Below are 20036 nucleotides of genomic sequence, written 5' to 3' on the forward strand. Positions count from 1 at the left end.
CATCCTGCGTGAGTTATTTAGCCAGTAAGCCAATAAAAAAAGCGGTCCCTATTACTTAATCAGATTTCCCTAGATGCTTGCGTGTTCTTGGGAAGATTTCTTCGTCAAGTTTAGTGCTAGGTTTTTTCAGAAGCGGCGAAGTGAAAGGCAAATGAATTGTGAGAGCGCTATTTCGCTCACATCGTAAGCTTGGTCCAGTTGTACTTTCGAGGTTTCATTTGTCCTTGATTGGTCTTACATGTTCCGCTCTTCTTTTGTTATACTGTACTACTGTTCCACTGCTCCACTGCTCCGCTGCTCCGCTGCTCCACTGCTCCACTGCTCCACTGCTCCACTGCTCCACTGCTCCACTGCTCCACTGCTCCACTGCTCCACTGCTCCACTGCTCCACTGCTCCACTGCTCCACTGCTCCACTGCTCCACTGCTCCACCGTTCCACTGTTCCACCGTTCCACTGTTCCACTGTTCCACTGTTCAACTGTTCCACTATTCTACTCTTCCATTATACATCCATTCTACTATTCCTCTATTCTACTGTTCCTCTAATCCATTGTTCCTCTATCCCATTGTTCCTTTATTCCATCGTCCACGTAACTGAAAGGGACCTTTCAGTAGTGGTTCCCGCAATAGGGAAAGCAGTTATTGAATTCATAATTTTTAGGCCTAACTGCTGAAAAATTAAACAGCAGGAGTAATAACAAAGACCTTCGAGAAAAGGGCCTGCTCATGCTTATAATATAAAGCTTTTGATATAAAACTTACTTTATCATCGGGTGTTTATGATACCATTGACCCGTATTCACCGATCCGTATTCACCGATGGAAAAGTAAAGCTCTGTTTATTTTCAAAACATACTTTCATAAAATATCCAGGCATTACATCATCGCATACCTAGTCAGCGCCGTTAATGACATTTTTAAGTGTGCTTTTAAAATAACTCCTCCTTCAGTCTTTGGGCTCTCCACCTGTTGTGGTGGCTCCGTGCCAAACCCCACAAAAATCGCTAGCTGTGTCAAACGTGACCTGGCCTCGACCGTGACGAAAATCGATCAATCGTGACCCACAATTCATTTCGAACGCGCCACGAGTTCGACAGTCACAGAAGAACGTACGTGCCTGGCATGGCTGGGTAAGCGTGCGATGAGTTGGTTGACATTCCTTCACATATGTAAGGCTTCCACGATTACAAATCTCTCCTGGCCATGAGTGTACTGTTTACGGAGGAGGAAGTGCATCAGACAATCGAATTCGTGCGTCGATTTGTTGCACTTCGACCCGACGCTTTCGGAGAGGACGAACCCCTACCATTTCGAGTTACCCCGCTATCTATTTCTGTCAACGAGTTGGAGGGAGAATGCATCGAATGGTGTATGCAGTACCTCAATAAAAGGCAAGGGCTGTTTATAATCCTTACTTATGAATAATTGAGCCATTTTGGGGTGAGATAGCAGTGTTTACTCTAGCGTGGAATCTGTCCTTCGTGTTGCGTGTGTTTACATAGAGTTTTGAATACTGCAATAGGGATTGGCATTCAAAATGTTCTGTTTAAAAAATTAAAATGATGTAAGACCCCTGTCCTTTTGTAAAGGAAGAGGAACTTTTCACGCTTGAGATTGTTTTGTGTAATTGTGGTTTCGGACGGGAAGAAACTAAAGAATTCAGTTTAACAAGCTTGGACGGTGATTGAATTTATTTCTAAAAAGATTTTCTACTCGAGGCGAGATAAGCTCATACAGAAAAGTTAATTAATCAATATTATCTTGTTCTAAGCGTGTTTTGAGCGAGAAATTACTTCATTATGTTTCAAGTAACAGGTTTGAGTGAGTGTAATTTAGTTTAATATTACCTCAAACTTCAATATGCGGCATTTTGTAGCCAATATTTCGGTTGTCAACGTAAATCGTCAACATCTTTCAGATATAAATAGTAAATGAGTTACAGATCGGACAGTCGATATTTATCATGGGTGGGTGTTGATATCATCTTTCCAATAAAGGCTGTTCAAACGAAAAAAAATAACTGAAATGATATTGTAGAGTCGGTGCGATTAATTATTGTACAAGAATTTTCAAAGCTTAAAGTACAGTTGAGTGTGATTTAACGCACATCCCTTTGAAGAAAACATTATCACTGAAAATTGACTGAAATATCAGTATGCACTTGCGGTAAACTGGATACACTAAAATTCAAGTCATTCTAATTTTACTTTCTGTAAATGTCTTTCCCTGTTTGAACCAGTGTGAGCAACAGGAGTTGGCTTGCTGTTGTAGCATAATTAATGTGAAAATTAGGTTATCAATGTACGATTGAGTTAGGCTTTTAGCTTATGGGATGATCAGGGCAGACCACTGTGCAGTTGATGTGTTCAGCAAACTACATGATTACCACCCTGTTGAGAGAAAACCTATATTTAATTATAGTTTTCTGGTAGAAGAGAGAGACATCTTTTTTTTAAACTAAGCCTAAGCTTACAAAAGTAATGCGTGAGGTTTTTAGACTTTGATACGAATGAGATGATTGTGTAAAGAGCTGTTCCATAGTCCAAGGATCAATCAAGGAAATGTTGTTTTCCTTTTTAATAACAAGACCTGCAGGTAAATATGCTTAAAGATCAATAGGTTAAGTGTCATATGCCCCTTTTGCACAAGCAAAACATGTTTAGTTAAACCAGCTGTAACTGGATGAAAATCAGAAACAGAGAACTGCGAAAAACTGAAAGAGGATCCAAGTTATTGCTTACTTATCTTTCAATGTGCTACTTTTAAAGTCGGCAAATTTTTTTGGAAGCAGCTTTAGTGATGGTAGAAAGCCAGCATGAAATGACAGAGTATTGTGACTTTCCCCTGCCTTTCCTTTTTCCTCCCAGGTTTCCCAAGCAGTTTAATCCTTTCAACCCTAAGAGTGACCAGAATGTAATTTTTCCTTATCAGAATACTGCTGATCATTCATTAAGAGCATAAGAATAAAAGAAAGGATTGAATAGCTTAGAAGCTTCTATTGATAAATGAAATGTTTTGCTTAAAGCATAGCAAAGTGACCTGACTAAGGTTTTGACTAGTATCTTGTGATCTGAATCCTGTTTATCCATATAACTCATTTTTTTAGCATGGTGTTTTGTTTTCAGTGGAGCACCTGAAGCTGTGGCTGCTCTTATAACTCGTGCCACCGTTGATGAAATCAGCAAAAAAGATCTCTCCATTTATAGGCATGAGGAGGAAAAGGATGCTTGTGAGTACATTCAGAATGCATGTGCATCTACTTTATTACAGTCAAACTTGTAATACACATTAGTGTGCAGTTGCCAAAGTTCCCAAATTGTCTCCCCTCAAGTACCGTAATTTTGATCGTTATTAACTCTACTGACCTAGATAGAATTTCTCCTTACACTATCAGTGCAATGTCAAGGAGATAAGTAATGAGAATAAAGAAAAATATCAATTAGTGAATTATTGGTTGATCCAATTCCAAATTCTTCAAACTAACATAATTAATATTAGAAGACATATATATCAGACAGTAAGAAGAATTACTGGTTAGATCTTGGGAGTGAAAGTGAAAGGATTGAAGAATTAACTAAGGCCATGAAAATTTTGCCATTGAATTCTGTGCCATAGCCAAATACCTATTTTGATTCCTGGTGTCCCATGAGCCTCTGGCTCAACATCATTTCACTGTGAGGAGTAACTGCAAAGGAATTTCTCAGTACAATATCAATAAATTTTAATCAGAAAAATCTGATGACACCTCATGCATCAATTTCAACCAGAAATATGACTACATAATTCCGAGTTAACTAAGTATAATAATTGATAGATGCCACACATGTGTAACCTTACAATATTTTTTTCTTTTTTTTTTTTTTTTGATAGTACTGGACTCCTCCAAAATTGCCAGAGATGCTATTAATAGGGTTATAGAGATTTGTAGGCAATGGAGCAGTGAGCTGCCCTCCTTTCACAAGTCAAAGATCACGTATGAATCATATGCTCATGCTATCAAGAACACCAGAAGAAAAATGGAGGATAGACATGTTATCTTGCCTGAATTTAACTGTCTCTTTGGATTTCCACAGGTAATTTTTTACTCTTGAGATGTTGCCAAGGATGTCATTGAAATTTGTTTAACCTGTTAAGTTGAACTCAGCTCAACTTTGCAGGTAAGCCAGCAGTCAATGCCTGGGACAGGTCATGAGTTGGCACTAAATGTTCACATACAGTACATGTGCACCATAACATTGTCCTTGGGCATGCCTGCAGCTGCTCTGCCAGCCATGTTTGCGACAAATGCGAACTAGGCTTAACTGCTGAAGTTTATTTCATTTTTTGTGGAATGATAGAAGTATTAGTATTTCTTGTCATTCCATCAAATAGGATATATACTTTGTAAGCTCACCACATGTAACCTTCCCCCCTTTTCCCCATGGAAATTGTTCAATATCCTGTACCGCAATAAATTATTAAATTATCTATTAATATCTTGATATGAGATTTTATTCTCTTTTGATAAGGGCTTCAGCAATCAAGCATTCTTTGCTGTATATGATGGTCACAGTGGAGTGGATGCTTCCAATTTTTCTGCTACTCACCTTCACTGTCATCTTGCAAGGAACAAAAACCTTGATATTGATCCTAGACTTGCTTTGAAAGAAGCATTTGAAAAGACAGATGAATGCTTTGTAGCAAAGGCCAAAAGAGAGGTAATATTTCTAGTCTGGCTGTAACTGCAGTGTTTTATAAGGATCCATAAAATAGTGCATGGTTGCTTGTTAATATGGAATTTCTCTTCTCTTACTAAACTAGATATTTCACTTGTTCACCAAACTCATTTATGAGATATTGTGTCGAACACTCAGAGAAATTCCAAATTTATGCACACCCTTTTGTAATTCTCTATGTCATTGCCAGTGTTTCTTCTTCATTGCTTGTTCTATACTTGTCAATGACTGATAAAATAGAACTTAAGGGACACTATGGTGAAGAAGATTATACTGTATTTATATTGTATGTTATTAGGACTTAGAAGTGTGGTTTGTGTTTTGTAAGTGCACCTCTATTTTACAAATTAATCCTTTCACTCCCAAGATCTCATCAGTAATTCTCCTTACTATCTGCCATACGATTCTTATGATGTTAGTTTGGAGAATTTGGTATTGGATCAACTAAAAATCCCCTAGTCCTGAATCCCCTAAATTTCTCCAGTTTACAGAAAATCACCCTCTCACTCACAAAATTGGTGCAGGAGTGCAGGTCTTAGAAGCATTGTAGGGGTTGACTGCCAGCATTCCATGAAACCTGTGGGAACCTCAGCCAGACAAAGAGAGATCCTCTTAGTTTTCAAAAGTGCTCTTTGCAATTTATCCATTTAAACATCAACTTCTCTTTGTGATATGGCCAAGGTAACAGTTTGAGAGAATGACACTGGCTGCCTTGTGTTTGTGTTGCCAATGTCCATCAAATTTTTAGTGAGGATACTGAGGATAACATCATACATTTCTGCAAAATGAATTGAGACAGAACATGAGAGGCTTGTCAAATTTGACGTTTTTCTCTTTTATCTTCAAAATTTTTTAGGGTCTTCGAAGTGGCTCCACAGGCGTAGCTGTGTTTATAAAGGGTCAATCGCTTTATGTTGCATGGTTAGGAGATTCACAGGTTGTACTGTGTAAAGCTGGGCAGCCATATCTTCTCATGGATCCCCACAAGCCAGATAGAGAGGTATGATATAACACTAGAAACTTGGTTGAATACATCAACAGACTCAATTTGTTACTAAAATATATACCTAAGGTTTGTACAGGTCGTGGCAAACATTGAAAGAAATGGAATTTTATAATTTCATTTTCCAGGCCTGGAGAGTCTTTGGATTTAGGTTTGGCTCTTGGAAAATCATAGAAAGTCGTAGAAAATTAACTGGCTTTGAATGAGTGTAAAGCGATATAGATCCAAAGTTAAAGAATTAACCAAGTTAAAAAATAAGATTTAATTTCAGTATAAATAAATATCAGCACATGTTGTAAGATCTGCACTTGCGGCCATTTTTGTTTATACTGCATTCTTATATGACAATTTCCTAGATTTGTGTGTCATTTGGAATGAACTAATCAGTACACTTGCTTAACTTAGGTCATGGAATTTTTTGAAGAGTTATTGAAAAAGTCATGGAAAGTCACAGAATTTTTGCAGCTCAAAAGTGTACAAACCCCTAATATCTCTTACTAACCAAGTTCAAGGTCTAAATCATAAGTTATGGACCAAGTTATTTCTGCTTAAATTTATGGCCCAAGTGTAAAGCATGCAGGTCATAAATCTTGAAGCAGAAGAAAGGAATTTCCATAACTTACAGTGCAAACCAAGAAAAGGAGGGTAGTAAGATAATTTTTATGTCTCGGGCTTCAAATGTAGGAGGAAGCTTTCAATTCAAACAAATTTTTGAATTTATTGGGCTTTAACCCTTAAACTGCTAGTTCAAATTTGTCATTCTCCTTACTGTCAACCATACAATTCTTGTAATGTTAGTTCAGAGAATTTAGAATTGGATCAGCTAATTATCCCCAAATTGATATTTTTCTTTATTCTCATCACTTGTCTACTTAATATTGTATTGATATTGCAAAGAGAAATTCTCTCATGGTCACTCATGAGAGTTTAAGGGTCAAAGTAAAAATTGACTAATCAAAGTGCATGTAGTAACTGAGAGATATAACAAGCTCCTATATTTGTTGGTGTGGAGCATGTTTAGCTGGCAGGTTAAGTCCAAGGACAACAAAATGAGCTTCTTTTTGTGCCAAATGGAGCCTATTGTAGGTATAACCCTCACACTGTTTGGTGTTCAAAATGGATATGAACACCTTACCTTAAAAAGTATTGTGAATCATGTGTTTTGTGTTAATTTCAATTTCTGCAACTTTTTAGTGATTTCTAGTTTGGTGTCACTCTCAAGCAAAATTTTCTTCTTGTTCCAAAGACAGTCACAATATCATCTCTTCTGTTATTAAATAACCATCTAGTGTCATGTTGACCATAAAAGGGAATACTTGAACAGGTTTTACTTATAGCATTTTGAGATGAAACTATTTTCTTTGTTCCTATAACCATATCCATTTATTTACGGTAGCAATGATATTGTAAGGAGAAATAATATGTTGGTCCCTGGTAGGGGTAAAAGGCTTTTATGACTGATCAAGACAGAATTTCTCCTTAAAATATCAATAGAATTGTGTGGCATACAGTTGGAAGAATTACTACTGCAATTTTTAGAGTAAGAGGATTAATCAGTAGGAGTGGTTTAGTGGAAGTTCTCCTCCATGTTTTCTTGCACACCAACTGATTTGGACTATATTTGGTAATGTATTTTTAAGTTTTTGGAGTAATATGTATTTTTTACTTCCTTTGAAACAATTGTTAACAGAAAAAGATAAATTGCTTCTAGGATGAAAGACAGCGTATTGAAGCTCTTGGAGGTTGTGTTGTGTTCTTTGGTGCATGGCGAGTAAATGGAAGTCTCTCAGTCTCCCGAGCGATTGGTGATGCTGAACACAAGCCTTACATAAGTGGAGAGCCAGACACAGAGGAATTGGATCTTGAAGGTATTGTAACTTACCATACCAGGCACTTATTTAAAATTTTGGCCAAATGAGGGGGGCCTATTGGAAGAGGGCCTTAATTAAGGGGGGGGGGTGCCTAATGTTCTTCTGTTTTGGTTCAGCTGTAGGTGAAGCTTTAAAAGTTATAAATAAAGTGGTGTTAGAAACAGGTTTTCCTTGTGTTCCTGCTATCAAAGAAAGGGATGAAGGGGGTACACTTATTCAAAAGAGATGCTTGTTTTACATTACGGCCTAGTGGGTGGGCACTCATTTGGGGGGAGGTCACTTATTAGAGTGAGGGAGCTTATGCGAGGAAACGCAGTATTTGATCTAGAATCGCAGGTTTGGAAAGAAGGATAGCTCTGTTTAATTTAATTTTGACTGTTTCAAAGATCCTCTTTAACACCCTCTTCCCAAATCAATCAAAAGAGTTGTCATCTGGGACCCAGTTGTGAACAAGTCTGATACCTCTCTCTTTTAGTTAGCTCCTTTCCCACCCCACCCCACCCCCCCCTCCCCCTTCTGAAAAATGGTAGTAACAAATAAATCCCTCTAGATGCTAAAAACAGAGAATGCATGTAGGATAAGTGTCTGAAAAGGAAAGCCAAGTGCAAGGAATTGTTAATATTGAATAACATGTTCGTGTTACTCAAACTCCATTGTATCTTTAAATCTTTACTTTGTTTACTTTCTGAACAGGTGATGAAGACTTCCTGATCTTAGCCTGTGATGGTTTGTGGGATGTAATTAAACCATCTGAGGCTGTGGATGCTGTGCGTCAGTACCTTGCTGAAGGGGGAGATAGGGCATCTGTAGCAAAGTGTCTTGTGAATGGTGCAAAAGAAGCAGGTTCTAGTGATAACATTTCAGTAGTTGTTGTCTTCTTGGACTCTCACAAGAAAGAAAATTCTGGACAAGAAGTTTGTGACAGTGTTTCCAGCTTATCATCAAGCAGTGTGCATCAACATGTGCCTTATAATGACAATGGTACTAATTCTTCTGAAAATGGCACCAACCAAGAAACTAATTGTGGAGATTTGGTTGAAAAATCACCAGTACCACCATGTAAAGTCTCACCAAAATCAATCAAGAAATCCTGTGAACCATCATCTAAATCTTCTGAGGATGGAAGTTCATGTAAAGAAGGGAGTTGTCCAATGACATAATATTGAATCAGCCCCTCAAATCTCATCAGTCACCATGCATTCTCTTTTATAGGATATATTTTAAAAATAAATTTTTATAACCGCAATTTTTGAACATATGACGCAATTCTTATGAAGAAAAGTTTTCACCATGAAATAGTGGTGGTCCATTTCTATTAACTGTTCCAGAGCCTTTAACCCTCTAACTCCCAAGATCTCATTAGTAATTCTCCTTACTGTCTGCCATACAGTTCTTGTGATGTTAGTCTGGAGAATTTGGTATTGGATCAACTTGTTATCCCCTAACTGATACTTTTCTTTATTCTCATCACTTGTCTGCTTGATATTGTATTGATATTTTAAGGAGAAATTCTCTCTTGGTCACTCTTGGGAGTTAAAGGGTTAAACATCTGATGTGTTCATAAATGTAAAAGAAAAAACTGAATGTGAGGAATTTTCTTTTACAAGTTTTGATTTCAAACAGTCATCTACTGGATAAAGGTTTGTCAAGGCTGAGAAAATTATTTTCAAGAACTTATTTATTATCTTATTAGAGTTGCTCACTTGAAATACAGATGGACAGGAAAAGACTCAGTTTTTGCTGCAAGCAAAAGTGAACAAAATTGTTGTTTATCCATTTTCAACAAGGAACAATATTTATTAAACCGTCTTAGACATCACAACTGTTTTGTAAGAGGTCTGCTACATGATTGTAAAATGAATTTTCACAGATCCACCTCCACCTTGCATGTGTTCAAAAAGCGCAGTAACTGTTGTCAAACTTTTTTTGCAACAGTGCTATTTGTGCGCAAATATCATGGTGTGGCTGGTACATTCATTGAAATGTAACTTGTAACTCGAGGATTGTAGGTGCATTGAGAGGGAATTGCCATCCTCAAGACAGAACATCATATAGAATGACCTTAAACATTAATTAACATGTGATATTATTGATGCAAGTTAGCCATATGTTAAGATATGTTTATTGATTACCTTTACCATACAATGGTTTGTAATTAAAAGCTGTTTACTTTACATCAACCTTTTGACCCCAAAGAATGACTAACATCTAATTTCTCCTTACAATATCACCCCTGAATCACACATCAAGGTCATGAGAGTATAGAAAATGATCACTAACTGAAAAAAAAGCTGTTGATTGTTAAACAAATTCTCTTTCAAGAACAGTATGTAAAGGATTAAGTAAACAGAAATTTACAGTTGGATCTGACCAAGGGTGAAAATGACTTAATAGTTATATATTTTATATATATTGTAATTAACTGAGAAGAAAAATGTGAAACTTATACATATTACTATACATTTAAACATAAATTGAAAGGTATGTTTTGTGGTGTGTGAGTTTACTCTTTGGTTTTAATTTATGTTGGATGAACAAATGGGTGATTTTGTGAGATTAATTTGACTGGATATTAAAAATTACCCCTTTGACTCTAAGATTAACCAGCATGTAATTTCTTTCGACAATATTACTGCTGAATCATTTATTAAGATCATAGCAATAAAGTAAATGATCACCAGCCTAAAAAGCTTTGATGTTTAAATAAATTCTCCTGAGAAATTGTATTAAGGACAGTATGGAGAAAGTGGATACTGATGTTAGGGTGTGAATTCATGTCGGGTATAAAGTTAAATCTTCTCGGATGAGCAGGCGTATGAGAGCTGCATGGATGAGTGAACATGTTAGATAAATAACGCTGCTGACGGTCCAACTCAAACAAGTTAATTCAAAGAGGGGTTTAAGGGTTCTACGAGGCCTCCTTTTCTGCCCCCGGGATTAAAAGAGTCTAGGTCAATAATGTGTACTTTGAGACAAGGTCTTTTATATTCTCTCAGTCAAGCGTATACTTAACTTATGCAATGTAACCACTGTTTCTGCTCCGTTTCCCCCAAATAAACAAAGCTCTCAAAAACGCGCGTTAATTCAGTAATTAAATTAACTTTACTTTGCAGTCTCTGGTTTGTGAAATGTGGTCGAACTAAGTAACGCAAGTGATGAACTGCCCGTAAGTTGCTTTCCTGATCACAATTGTCGAAGCAGTTCTGTATTTTGGCGGTGTTTTTTGTAAGAAAGAGAAATTCTTAAGCTAATTAGCTTGAATTAATTTAAAAGTTTTAAAACCATCGGGCTGACTTGACATCTCGCTATCAATGGTTTTTTTTGTTGTTGTTGTTGTTGTTTTTTCACATTACTATGTGCATTGCTTGCCTATAAAGATTTTTTTCCTCAATTCTTAGCTGCGATAAGAGAGAGAGGAAAAACTGGCGGGATATAAATTCATCCGAAACTTAACAATTCAACCGCCAACATTCAATAAAAAGAAGCCCTATCGCTTATCTCAGCAGGCGCTGTGTAGAGAGCGGTCTCTACAAAGTTTAATGCGGATTCTGCAAAGTTTGCTCGCTCTTGGTAAGTTTAAAATCACCAACATTTAATTTGGGAGCACTCGCTATACTGAAAATTATAGTCGTGGACAGTAATCAAAGGGATTAATTTTGTCCTCGTGAAGGTTTTCTTGTGCATCGAAAACACCTTAGTCTTAAAGTGCATCCCACCACTATGGCGGATAATGATACTTATCGTACATCGGGGATTAAGGTGGATTCCCATCGCATTTCTTTATTTTTTTTTTCAAATTATTCTAATGCACTAGAGGTTAAAAATCCCGGATTATTGCAAGGTAAACTAGGTGCGAATTAAATTAGTTTGACGGCGTTTTAAATAGGCCCGTTTCTCAGAAGTCCCGGTAAGTTAACGAGCACGAAACTATATTATACAATCAGAATTTAAATAAAAGAAAAGTACGGGCCTGATAAGTTACCAGGACCTTCGAGAAACTATATACTCCGGGAAAATTGTGAACGGGACCTCATACCTTAAATTATTAATTTGCCAAAGTTATTTATCTGAATGGACACTAAAAAAGAGCTTGATTATCCCGCCAAAAAATTCAAACATTTTATGCCACACCGGTAAGAAAGTGTTCAAACATTGGGCATGCGCAAAAGATCACTTTTGGCCGGCCGCGCGCAAATTTCCCGCGCAAAAAACCGTGACTTACTGTCTTGTGAGTAAGTTTATAACTCTTAGATCTGTTAGATGACAACTTCGTTCAGAAACCCTGGAAACAAATAAGCAGACGTTTGACTGGCCCCGGCGTTGAACAGGCTAGGAATTAATGAGAACATTTCCTAAATATTTTGTAGGCCTCAAGTAATGACATCAAAAGGCGGTTACAGGAAAATCTCTGGTGATGACGATCATGAAATCAGTTTTGCGTCTTCTCTTTTCTTTCGTTGGATGAACGGAGTCCTTAAGGGGGGCAGTCAAAGACCTTTGGATCAAAATGACTTTTTACCTTTGTCAGACGAAAACTCTGGCCGTTTTGTCACCGACAAGCTTCGAACAAGCTGGGAAAGCGAGAAACATCATTGCAGGATAAATGGGAAAAGGCCCAAACTTTGGAAAAGTGTGTTCGATATGCTTTCTGTCAAAGATGTCATCATCATTTTGACGGGAAATATATTGTATACAATGACTCGCCTTCTCTTTCCACTGTTTATCGGGTATCTCGTTTCTAAGCTTATGTCAGCCGAGGCAGAGAAAACTTATCTACTCTACGCCTGCGCATTAGCTTTGTGTCTCAATGGTTTTATCGGTGGCCTTAGTATCCACCAGCAAGACTACAGATGTGAAGTATTGGGAATTAAAATAGGCAGCGCCCTAAGGGGACTGGTGTACCACAAGGTAGGCACGATCGTAAGGCAATGTCTTATGGTTTTGTCGCAAGGTCAATTAGATCTATAAGTACTTTTTTCCCGAAACCTTAACCGATTGCAATAAACTTATGCTATGGTGAGACCCACAAGGAGGCCTTCATTGAACGTAAAAATTGATTTCTGATTCTAGGAGAGAAATTTAAACTAGGAACTCAATCGATTCTGCACACCAACAAACAAACAAAGTTACAAACAGTAGCTTAGTCTATTAAACCATTAAAAAGTACTTCAGAATTGTAAACTCCTACGGCTTTGAACCTCCAAAAATAACCTAATCATTCGAAAATTTTCCTCAAATGTGCTGATAATGGTCAGACACAACACACCTGTTGCAAAAAATTTCTTCAACGGCTATCGCAGAAAAGATTTATTTGAGTCAAGAACGCCTCTTTGTGTAGCTCCTTACCGGTTCAAGTAGATCGCCTCGAGATGAGAGAAAAAAGAATGCTACTTGAACACGTCACAGGTAGACGGTCGCCCTGCTGAGCGAGATTAAAAAATGGCGCCTGATTTGTCGCCTTTTTGACACATTTGAAGATAATTTGGTAAAGGTTCGATTATTCTCGTCTCGATAAGCGAACATGGAAATCATTTGTGGCGGAGATTAAAATCTTATAGGTTTTGGAACATACTTCTCCTTTAATGTCAAATCTTCACTTTCTTTCAGACGCTTCTTCTCAGCAAGCAGACTTTACTGGAATTCACTTCAGGACGCTTATTCGACCTGATATCCAATGATGTTAAAACAATGGAAGAAGAGACAGTCAAGTTTTTTTCTTGACACCTTTTGCAGTCCTTTCTTATGCAGGAACAATATTCCTCATCTACTATTTAATTGGCTGGCAGGCTGTTATGGGTGTGTTCCTCCTGTGTATTCTCATGCCATACTTTGCCGTCTTGTCCTATGCTAACGCTAAGCTGCGCTTGCGCACAGCTACAGTGTCCGATCAGCGGATCTCCTTAATGAATCAAGTAGTTTCCGGGATCCGCGCGATCAAAACGCATGCGTGGGAGGACGAATATCGGCGAAAAATAGAACACATACGGAGGTAAGGTGAATAATTATGTTAAATCAACAACGTAGAGGTGTAAGCTGCATTAACTCTTTGTATGAATATATTTAAATTTACTTATCATATGTCTCAGTTAGAACGTGCACTATGATCGGCTGATGTATGCGCCGATCAATTCAAAGAAGAACGAAGAACGAAATTATTCTCACAACAATCGACTGTAGAAGTGAATGTTGATGTAAATGTCTAAAAAATAAACTTCAAATTATTTCATTTACGTCAAAACGCTTAACCTGATCAAACGGGAATTTTACCAGACGGTGGAGTTCTTTATGAAATAGTTAAGATCGCATGCTCGTTCTCATTGATCGATAGGCGTGTTCAGATGAAGGTGTTTAGACAAGGTCGCACGTCTCGCCTTCCGGTGCTTTCTCACAAATACTTCATCAAAGCAATGAGAACCGTTTTTTTTCTCGGCGTTTATATAGCCTCATATAAACACGAGAGGACTGGGAGAATTCTCGAAAGTTATACAAACCTTCGACTTCCATTTGGGTTTACATAAATTTTCCGACGTGAATGGCTAAAATTTAGTGGCATCCGTCATTCCCGTGATCGTTGACCTAAATTATTTTAAAGTTCGAAATGTATATCCACTAATCTATTTGTCTCTCCACTAAGAGCTTTATTACGTAAGTAACTTAAATAAGCCCTAAATAAGGCCTTAGACAGCTGAGTGAGCCGATCAGAATGCCTTCTTTCATAAAGAATAATTGACTATGTCTCGAGACCCATTTCATAACCAGAGAACTGGTCCGTTAAAACCTATTAGTATAGGGGACGCAGGTTAATACCGCTTTTCTCAAGCGCTTTTAGGCTAGTTCGGAGGTGATCATCGAGTGCTAACCACCTCCCTGTAGCCGATGAGAGAAAATACTACGTCAAGAGTTTTCGTTACATTCACAGAAATAAAGTAACTTTTTCGGTTTCTGTATCTAAAATTATTATTCACCTCTAAAAATGAAAGGGTTTGATATTCACCCACTCTTCGGAAAATATTTGTTAATTAAAAAAAGTAAAACGTCTCCCTGAATCTAACTCGTCTTCAGTTGTGCCTTATTTTTTATACGCGGTCCTAGGGTCGCGGTAGACAAGCACTTCCACGACGAAGTAGACGATGGGAAATATCTTCGAGGGAAGGGTGCACTTCTAGCGTGTTCACTCATCCAAGTAAAGAGAAGACTGGGGACGAGTTTCTATAAAAGAATATCCACATAACATGCTATGAACTTTTCATCTTCAGAAATGAGATCAACGTCATTTCGAAGAGGACAGCCATTCAGTCAAGTATCGATGCCTTGTTGTACAGTGCAACGCCATTAGCTACTCTGGTGTCAGTAATTACTATGGTGCTTACGGGCCAGACTCTCACGCCCGCCAATGTTTTTATGCTTCTATCGTTTATGGGTGTTTTAAAATTTTATGGCATGTTGAATATAACAAATGGTTTCATAAGAACATATGACGCTTACGTTTCGCTTGGAAGAATCGAAGAGTTTCTTCATTTAGAAAACTTATCAGAAGCCTCGGAGGATGATGAAAGTAAAGAACACCCACAAAAGGCCAGGAGTACCTTCACTAAACAGAGTTACGGCTACTCAGAAAAAGAAGCCGAAAATATGAGGAACGTTTCCAGTGCTCGTGAAGCAACGGAATTAGGGCCTACTAATCTATGTGTGTCTTATTTAACTTGCACAAAAAAGAACCGTGAAGATGAATTTATTCTCCAGGATATAGAGTTTGTTGCACCTTCAAAGAGTTTAACAGTCATCACCGGCCCAGTTGGAAGTGGTAAGTCTACTCTGCTTTCAGCTATTGCTGGAGAAATTTCCAACACGAGTGGCATGATTTCTTATCGAGGCAAGGCCATTTACTTACCTCAGACTGCTTGGGTGTTCTCGGGAACGATAAAAGAAAACATCCTCTTTGGCCAACCCTACGAGGAGTCCAAGAACGAAAGAATTATCGACGTCTGCGCTCTGAAAGAAGACTTTCAGCGGTTTCCTAGTGGTGATCAAACAGTAGCTGGAGAACGCGGCGAGGTCCTGAGTGGAGGACAACAGGCGAGAGTAAGTTTAGCTCGTGCAGTCTACGCTGACGGAGATATTTATCTACTGGATGATCCACTGAGTGCCGTCGATTTTAAAGTCGGCCAACACATCTTTAACAAGTGCATCAAAGATCTACTGGGCGATAAAATCGTTCTGTTTGCCTCTCATCAGCAACAGCACATGGAAAATGCCGATGAAGTAATTGTGTTGTACAAAGGGTGTGTCCTCGACAAAGGACGCTTTGCTGAACTGCAAGAAAAAGGTGTAATCAGTTCAACTGTTGACCCGCTCTATAGAGCAGCTCTGAAGGACAAAACAGACTCACCTGAGCCGTTTGCTTGGAAAAATTCAGAGAAACAGGATGATGCTAATCCTCTGCCCGATAAAGCGAGTAGTTTGGAGATAGCAAAAGAGGACCGTACAATCGGAGTACTGACAGCCAGGCTTTATTGGGACTATTTCAGAAGTGGAGTACATTCCTTGATGATAACTGGAATGGTTGGTTTCAGCCTCATTACACAAGGTAAACTTATTGTTATACCGAGTTACATGCCTTGGGTCAGGCCATTAAAGGTAATACATCCTTTTTTCTATTTCGTGAAAAGCGTATGATAATCTCTATCGTTTTAACAAACACTATTTGTTAAAAGGAAAATGAGCTGGCATGAAAACCTTGCTAACCACCTGCAAAACGGCGCCATTATTCCGTTTCCAGGCGTGCGAGAAGGTGCGTGATGCACACAAGAGGACAACACAAAGGGCAAATGACGGGCGATTGGAGAAGCACGTGTCTAGCTGCTCCCTTTTGCTTCGTGCTTTGCTTACGCTTACCTTTTGCTCGTCTGAAAAACACGAGAAAAGGCTGCCTGTCTTGTAGGATACCATGTTAGGAGATCTCAAGGGCAATGGTTAACAGATTTATCTATCCTCACATATTGTGGCGCTTACAGAAACATCCTAAACCTGCAAATAGTCATTTATTGAGGGTGGTGCCTGAGCCAAATAATTCTTACAACTTGTTCCACTAAGTGATCATATGGAAATAAATGCCAATAATAACATCTTAATGGTGTTTCTTTCAGCCATCATAGTTGCTCCAGACTTGTGGCTCTCATTTCTTGCAAAGCTAAACCAAGAGGGTCAGAAGAACAAGACTTATCTATCTGTCTTCGACTGTCTGGTTGGCGCGTGTTTTACATTTACTACCATTCAGGCTTATGGATTCCTCTTAGTTTCTCTTAAGTGCGCCCAGCGTCTCCACGATAAAATGGTTGTGGCCATTTTACAAGCACCTGTCCTGTTCTTTGATACAAATCCCGTGGGAAGAATCCTAAATCGCTTTTCGAATGATATTGGCTGCGTGGATGAGTTGCTACCCAAAACAATTCTATGGGCAATGCAGATGCTCTTGCTTATATTTCTTCAAATTCTAGTGACAGTTGCCACAAATGTTTGGCTCGTTTTTGTTGTTGTTCCAATTTCGATGCTGGTCGTTTTTCTTTCCAATTATTACTTGAAGACTGCCAGAGAACTAAAGAGGTTGGAGTCGATATCCCGAAGCCCAGTGTTCGCTCACTTTTCGGAGACCCTGATAGGACTGGACACGATTCGTACGAGAGGAAGACAGAGAGATTTTGTGGACACCCTTTACAGGTATGTTAAAGACATTGACTCAGGCTGTGCTTCTAGAGCTGATAAATGCACAGGCCACGAATGAGTCGTAATTGACTCTATTTCCAACTGAAATCACCCTTCAATTTTTGTCGTTTCTATTGCAATTCTTCCTGCCATGTACCGAGACACTTGTCTGCAAGCGAACCTTTCCTTACGGGAGGTTCTTGGAAAGTGGTACCTTTTCGGGGAGGGAGGGGAGAGGCAAAAGGCTGTATTTTACCCCGAATAATCTCCTTAGAGCTTTTTAAGGCTGTTGTCGAACAACAAAACAAAAGTAATCACAACAAGCCAAGAAGAACGAGAACTCGAAGTAAAAACAAGGAAACGGCATTGAATGCCCGAAAACGGCAAGGACCAATCGGCGGTTGGTTTTCCTTTTACTTCGGATTTAAGAAGAAGTAGTGTCGAGTTTGCTGGTCTATTTAGACAGCAAAATAATACAAATAACAAAGCTAATGCAGATTTTTATCGACACTCAACTGAAAAATCATTTCATTATTAAAACGTATTGTGATAAAAACTCTTTCCTCCAGATATCAAGATGTTCATAATCAGGCGTACATTATGGTGATGGCCAGCGGTAGGTGGCTCGGTGTACGTTTGGATTGTCTCGCTTCCTTGTTAGTCGGTGCTGTTGCTCTGGCTGCAGTCTTAGTATCTCAAGATGCCGGTAAGCTCAAGATTCTTAGTAACGTTTTTGAGTCTTCCTATTTATCACGAATCTATATGGTCATGAATTGAGACAGCACACACTACTGAATTATAAAATAAGCGAGATTATACGCGCACTCTCAATGGTCGATAGATGTATACAGGTGAGGGTTGTAACATTTTAGATTCGCGATAATTCTTGGAAAATATATTATGAAAGCAAAGTAATAGAGGACTATTTCCGTGTCTAGATAGCCTCAACTAAACACGAGTAACTTGGAGAGTGGTGTACCCGAAAGTTATGCAAATCCATGGGGTATCAAATTTATCCAAGGGTCGTTTCTAAGCACGACAATAACATAAGAGTCACTCGGGCCGCTTAAATGCTCAGAAAATTTTCAAGCGTCTTCAATGATTCAAAGAGAAATTTGGGTATTGACTTCACTGTTCCAAAATTAAATTTAAAAGAAAACAAAAACAACAAAAAGGACTAAAAGGAAATTTAGTTGACAAAAAAAAGACGGGGTATATAGCAACAAAAAAACCGTGTAAATATCTCCGATTAACTGACTGCCAGGAACAGGATACGTCGCTAGAACCTTGACAAGTTCCCTTTCAAAATTCGAGCTATCGAAGAAGACAGGTCCAGAAATATTAAAATAAAGCTCTTTTTCTTTCAGCTTACGCTGGTCTCGCTCTTGTTTACGTCATCCAAACTCTGAGTATGACTCAATACGCTGTTAGAAAAACCTCTGAAGTGGAAAACTACATGACGTCAGTTGAGCGAGTTATGACCTACACCAAACTTGATCAGGAGCCTGGATACGAGGAAGAACGAACACCCTCAAAAGACTGGCCTCAGAGAGGAAGTATTGTGTTGAGAGATGTATCATTGACGTACTATCCGGGGGGACCTCAAGTGCTGAAGAACATCAATCTTAGCATCAAATGAGGAGCAAAGATCGGAGTTGCCGGCCGTACGGGAGCTGGGAAGTCATCTTTTGTAGCAGCTCTTATGCGCATGCCCGATGCTGATGGAGAGATAATCATCGACAATGTTCCAATTAAAGAGATAGGCCTCCAAGAAGCTCGACGGGGTATCTCGGTTCTCGGCCAAAGTCCTGTTCTTTTTAGTGGATCACTGAGAAAAAATCTCGACGTTTTAGACAAGTTTCAAGACGCTGAATTGTGGCAGGCTTTAGAGGATGTGCAACTGAAAGATTTTGTCGAGACTCTTGAGGCTAAGCTGGATCACGAACTGTTGGAACATGGCGCTAATGTGAGTGTTGGAGAGCGGCAGTTAATTTGCTTGGCTCGTGTGCTGCTACAGCGAAGTAAAATCGTTGTCTTGGACGAGCCAACTGCGCATGTAGACCCAGACACAGAGCAGACGATCTGGAATGTAGTGCGGGACAAACTGAAAGAGTCCACTGTTATCACTATAGCTCACCGTTTGAACACGATAAGAGACTGCCAGAAGATTTTGGTCTTGAAAGATGGAAAAGTTAAAGGATTTGACAATTTTGATTTAATAGTGAACATTAAGTAAGATGCGGTCTAAGCTTGAAATACCTCGATTGTTAGATCTGACTAAGGTTGCGGTCTAAGGTTGAAATACCTCGATTGCCAGATCTGATCCTGCAGAGCTCAAGATATTATACAGTTTGTAATCTCTTCCAAAGCTCTGATTCTGCACATCATGGAGAAAAATGAAATTTGATGCTTTTTGCTCGGATTTGGCTCCTACATACTGCCAAGCATTTTTAAAATCTCTCTCGTTGTCATGTGCTGGGGTGTCACGCAATGCCAATTCTGCCGTGGGTCAGTTCAGTAATAGATAACAGATGAAGTCATTATCTTATAAAGAAAAACTGGCACACTAGGTGCAAGCGAGTGTGTCACTGATATTCCAACTGCTCTATGACGTCCTCTGTGACCTCCCCTTGCCCTACCACACCCAACCACTTACGAACAAGGAGCTCTGTGTTACGCATTCATTTGTCCTGACAACCGAGCACGCTAACACACCTCTTGCGATAGTAGTCTCAGCGTTCTTAC

General features: G+C 38.9%; 2 protein-coding genes and 1 pseudogene across 4 annotated transcripts; 2 read left to right on the plus strand and 1 right to left on the minus strand.

The window, feature by feature from the left end:
• Positions 1-111: 111 nt before the first annotated feature.
• LOC149036685 (uncharacterized) lies at positions 112-877 on the minus strand. Its single transcript, XM_089188608.1, has 2 exons — positions 857-877; positions 112-491 (listed from the first exon to the last, which is right to left on the minus strand). The coding sequence occupies exons 1-2, from the start codon at positions 875-877 to the stop codon at positions 258-260; spliced, it is 255 nt and encodes an 84-aa protein (XP_089044734.1). The 3' UTR covers positions 112-257.
• A 194-nt stretch (positions 878-1071) lies between these two features.
• Positions 1072-10278, plus strand: LOC113676028 (protein phosphatase 1E). 2 transcript variants are annotated; one of them, XM_027192639.2, is made up of 7 exons: positions 1072-1391; positions 3126-3229; positions 3871-4073; positions 4509-4697; positions 5572-5715; positions 7430-7586; positions 8283-10278. In XM_027192639.2, the coding sequence occupies exons 1-7, from the start codon at positions 1204-1206 to the stop codon at positions 8747-8749; spliced, it is 1452 nt and encodes a 483-aa protein (XP_027048440.2). In that variant the 5' UTR covers positions 1072-1203; the 3' UTR covers positions 8750-10278. The 2 variants fall into 2 exon arrangements, with proteins under 2 accessions (XP_027048440.2, XP_089045845.1); XM_089189719.1 differs by lacking the exon at positions 1072-1391 and adding an exon at positions 2461-2595 and having other exon boundaries at positions 3107-3229.
• Positions 10279-11021: 743 nt separating this feature from the next.
• On the plus strand, positions 11022-19710 carry LOC113679371 (ATP-binding cassette sub-family C member 4-like; annotated as a pseudogene). The gene is made up of 7 exons (XR_016181781.1): positions 11022-11159; positions 11957-12497; positions 13197-13578; positions 14846-16176; positions 16736-17306; positions 17861-17997; positions 18659-19710. The product of XR_016181781.1 is annotated as an ATP-binding cassette sub-family C member 4-like (transcript).
• The last annotated feature ends 326 nt before the right edge of the window (positions 19711-20036 follow it).

This window comes from Pocillopora damicornis, chromosome 12 (assembly GCF_964200805.1).
Source record: "Pocillopora damicornis chromosome 12, jaPocDami1.2, whole genome shotgun sequence".
NCBI lineage: Eukaryota > Metazoa > Cnidaria > Anthozoa > Scleractinia > Pocilloporidae > Pocillopora > Pocillopora damicornis.

What these genes read in the sequence shown, in the direction of transcription:
- LOC149036685 (XM_089188608.1), bottom strand. Translation starts at nt 877, where the DNA reads ATGCCTGGATATTTTATGAAA. An exon ending in TGCCTGGATATTTTATGAAA is followed by an intron (nt 492 to 856) that starts GTATGTTTTGAA and finishes ATGGAAGAGTAG; the next exon opens with AATAGTGGAACAGTTGAACA.
- LOC113676028 (XM_027192639.2), top strand. Translation starts at nt 1,204, where the DNA reads ATGAGTGTACTGTTTACGGAGGAGGAAGTGCATCAGACAATCGAATTC. An exon ending in ATGCAGTACCTCAATAAAAG is followed by an intron (nt 1,392 to 3,125) that starts GCAAGGGCTGTT and finishes TTTTGTTTTCAG; the next exon opens with TGGAGCACCTGAAGCTGTGG. An exon ending in TAGCAAAGGCCAAAAGAGAG is followed by an intron (nt 4,698 to 5,571) that starts GTAATATTTCTA and finishes AAAATTTTTTAG; the next exon opens with GGTCTTCGAAGTGGCTCCAC.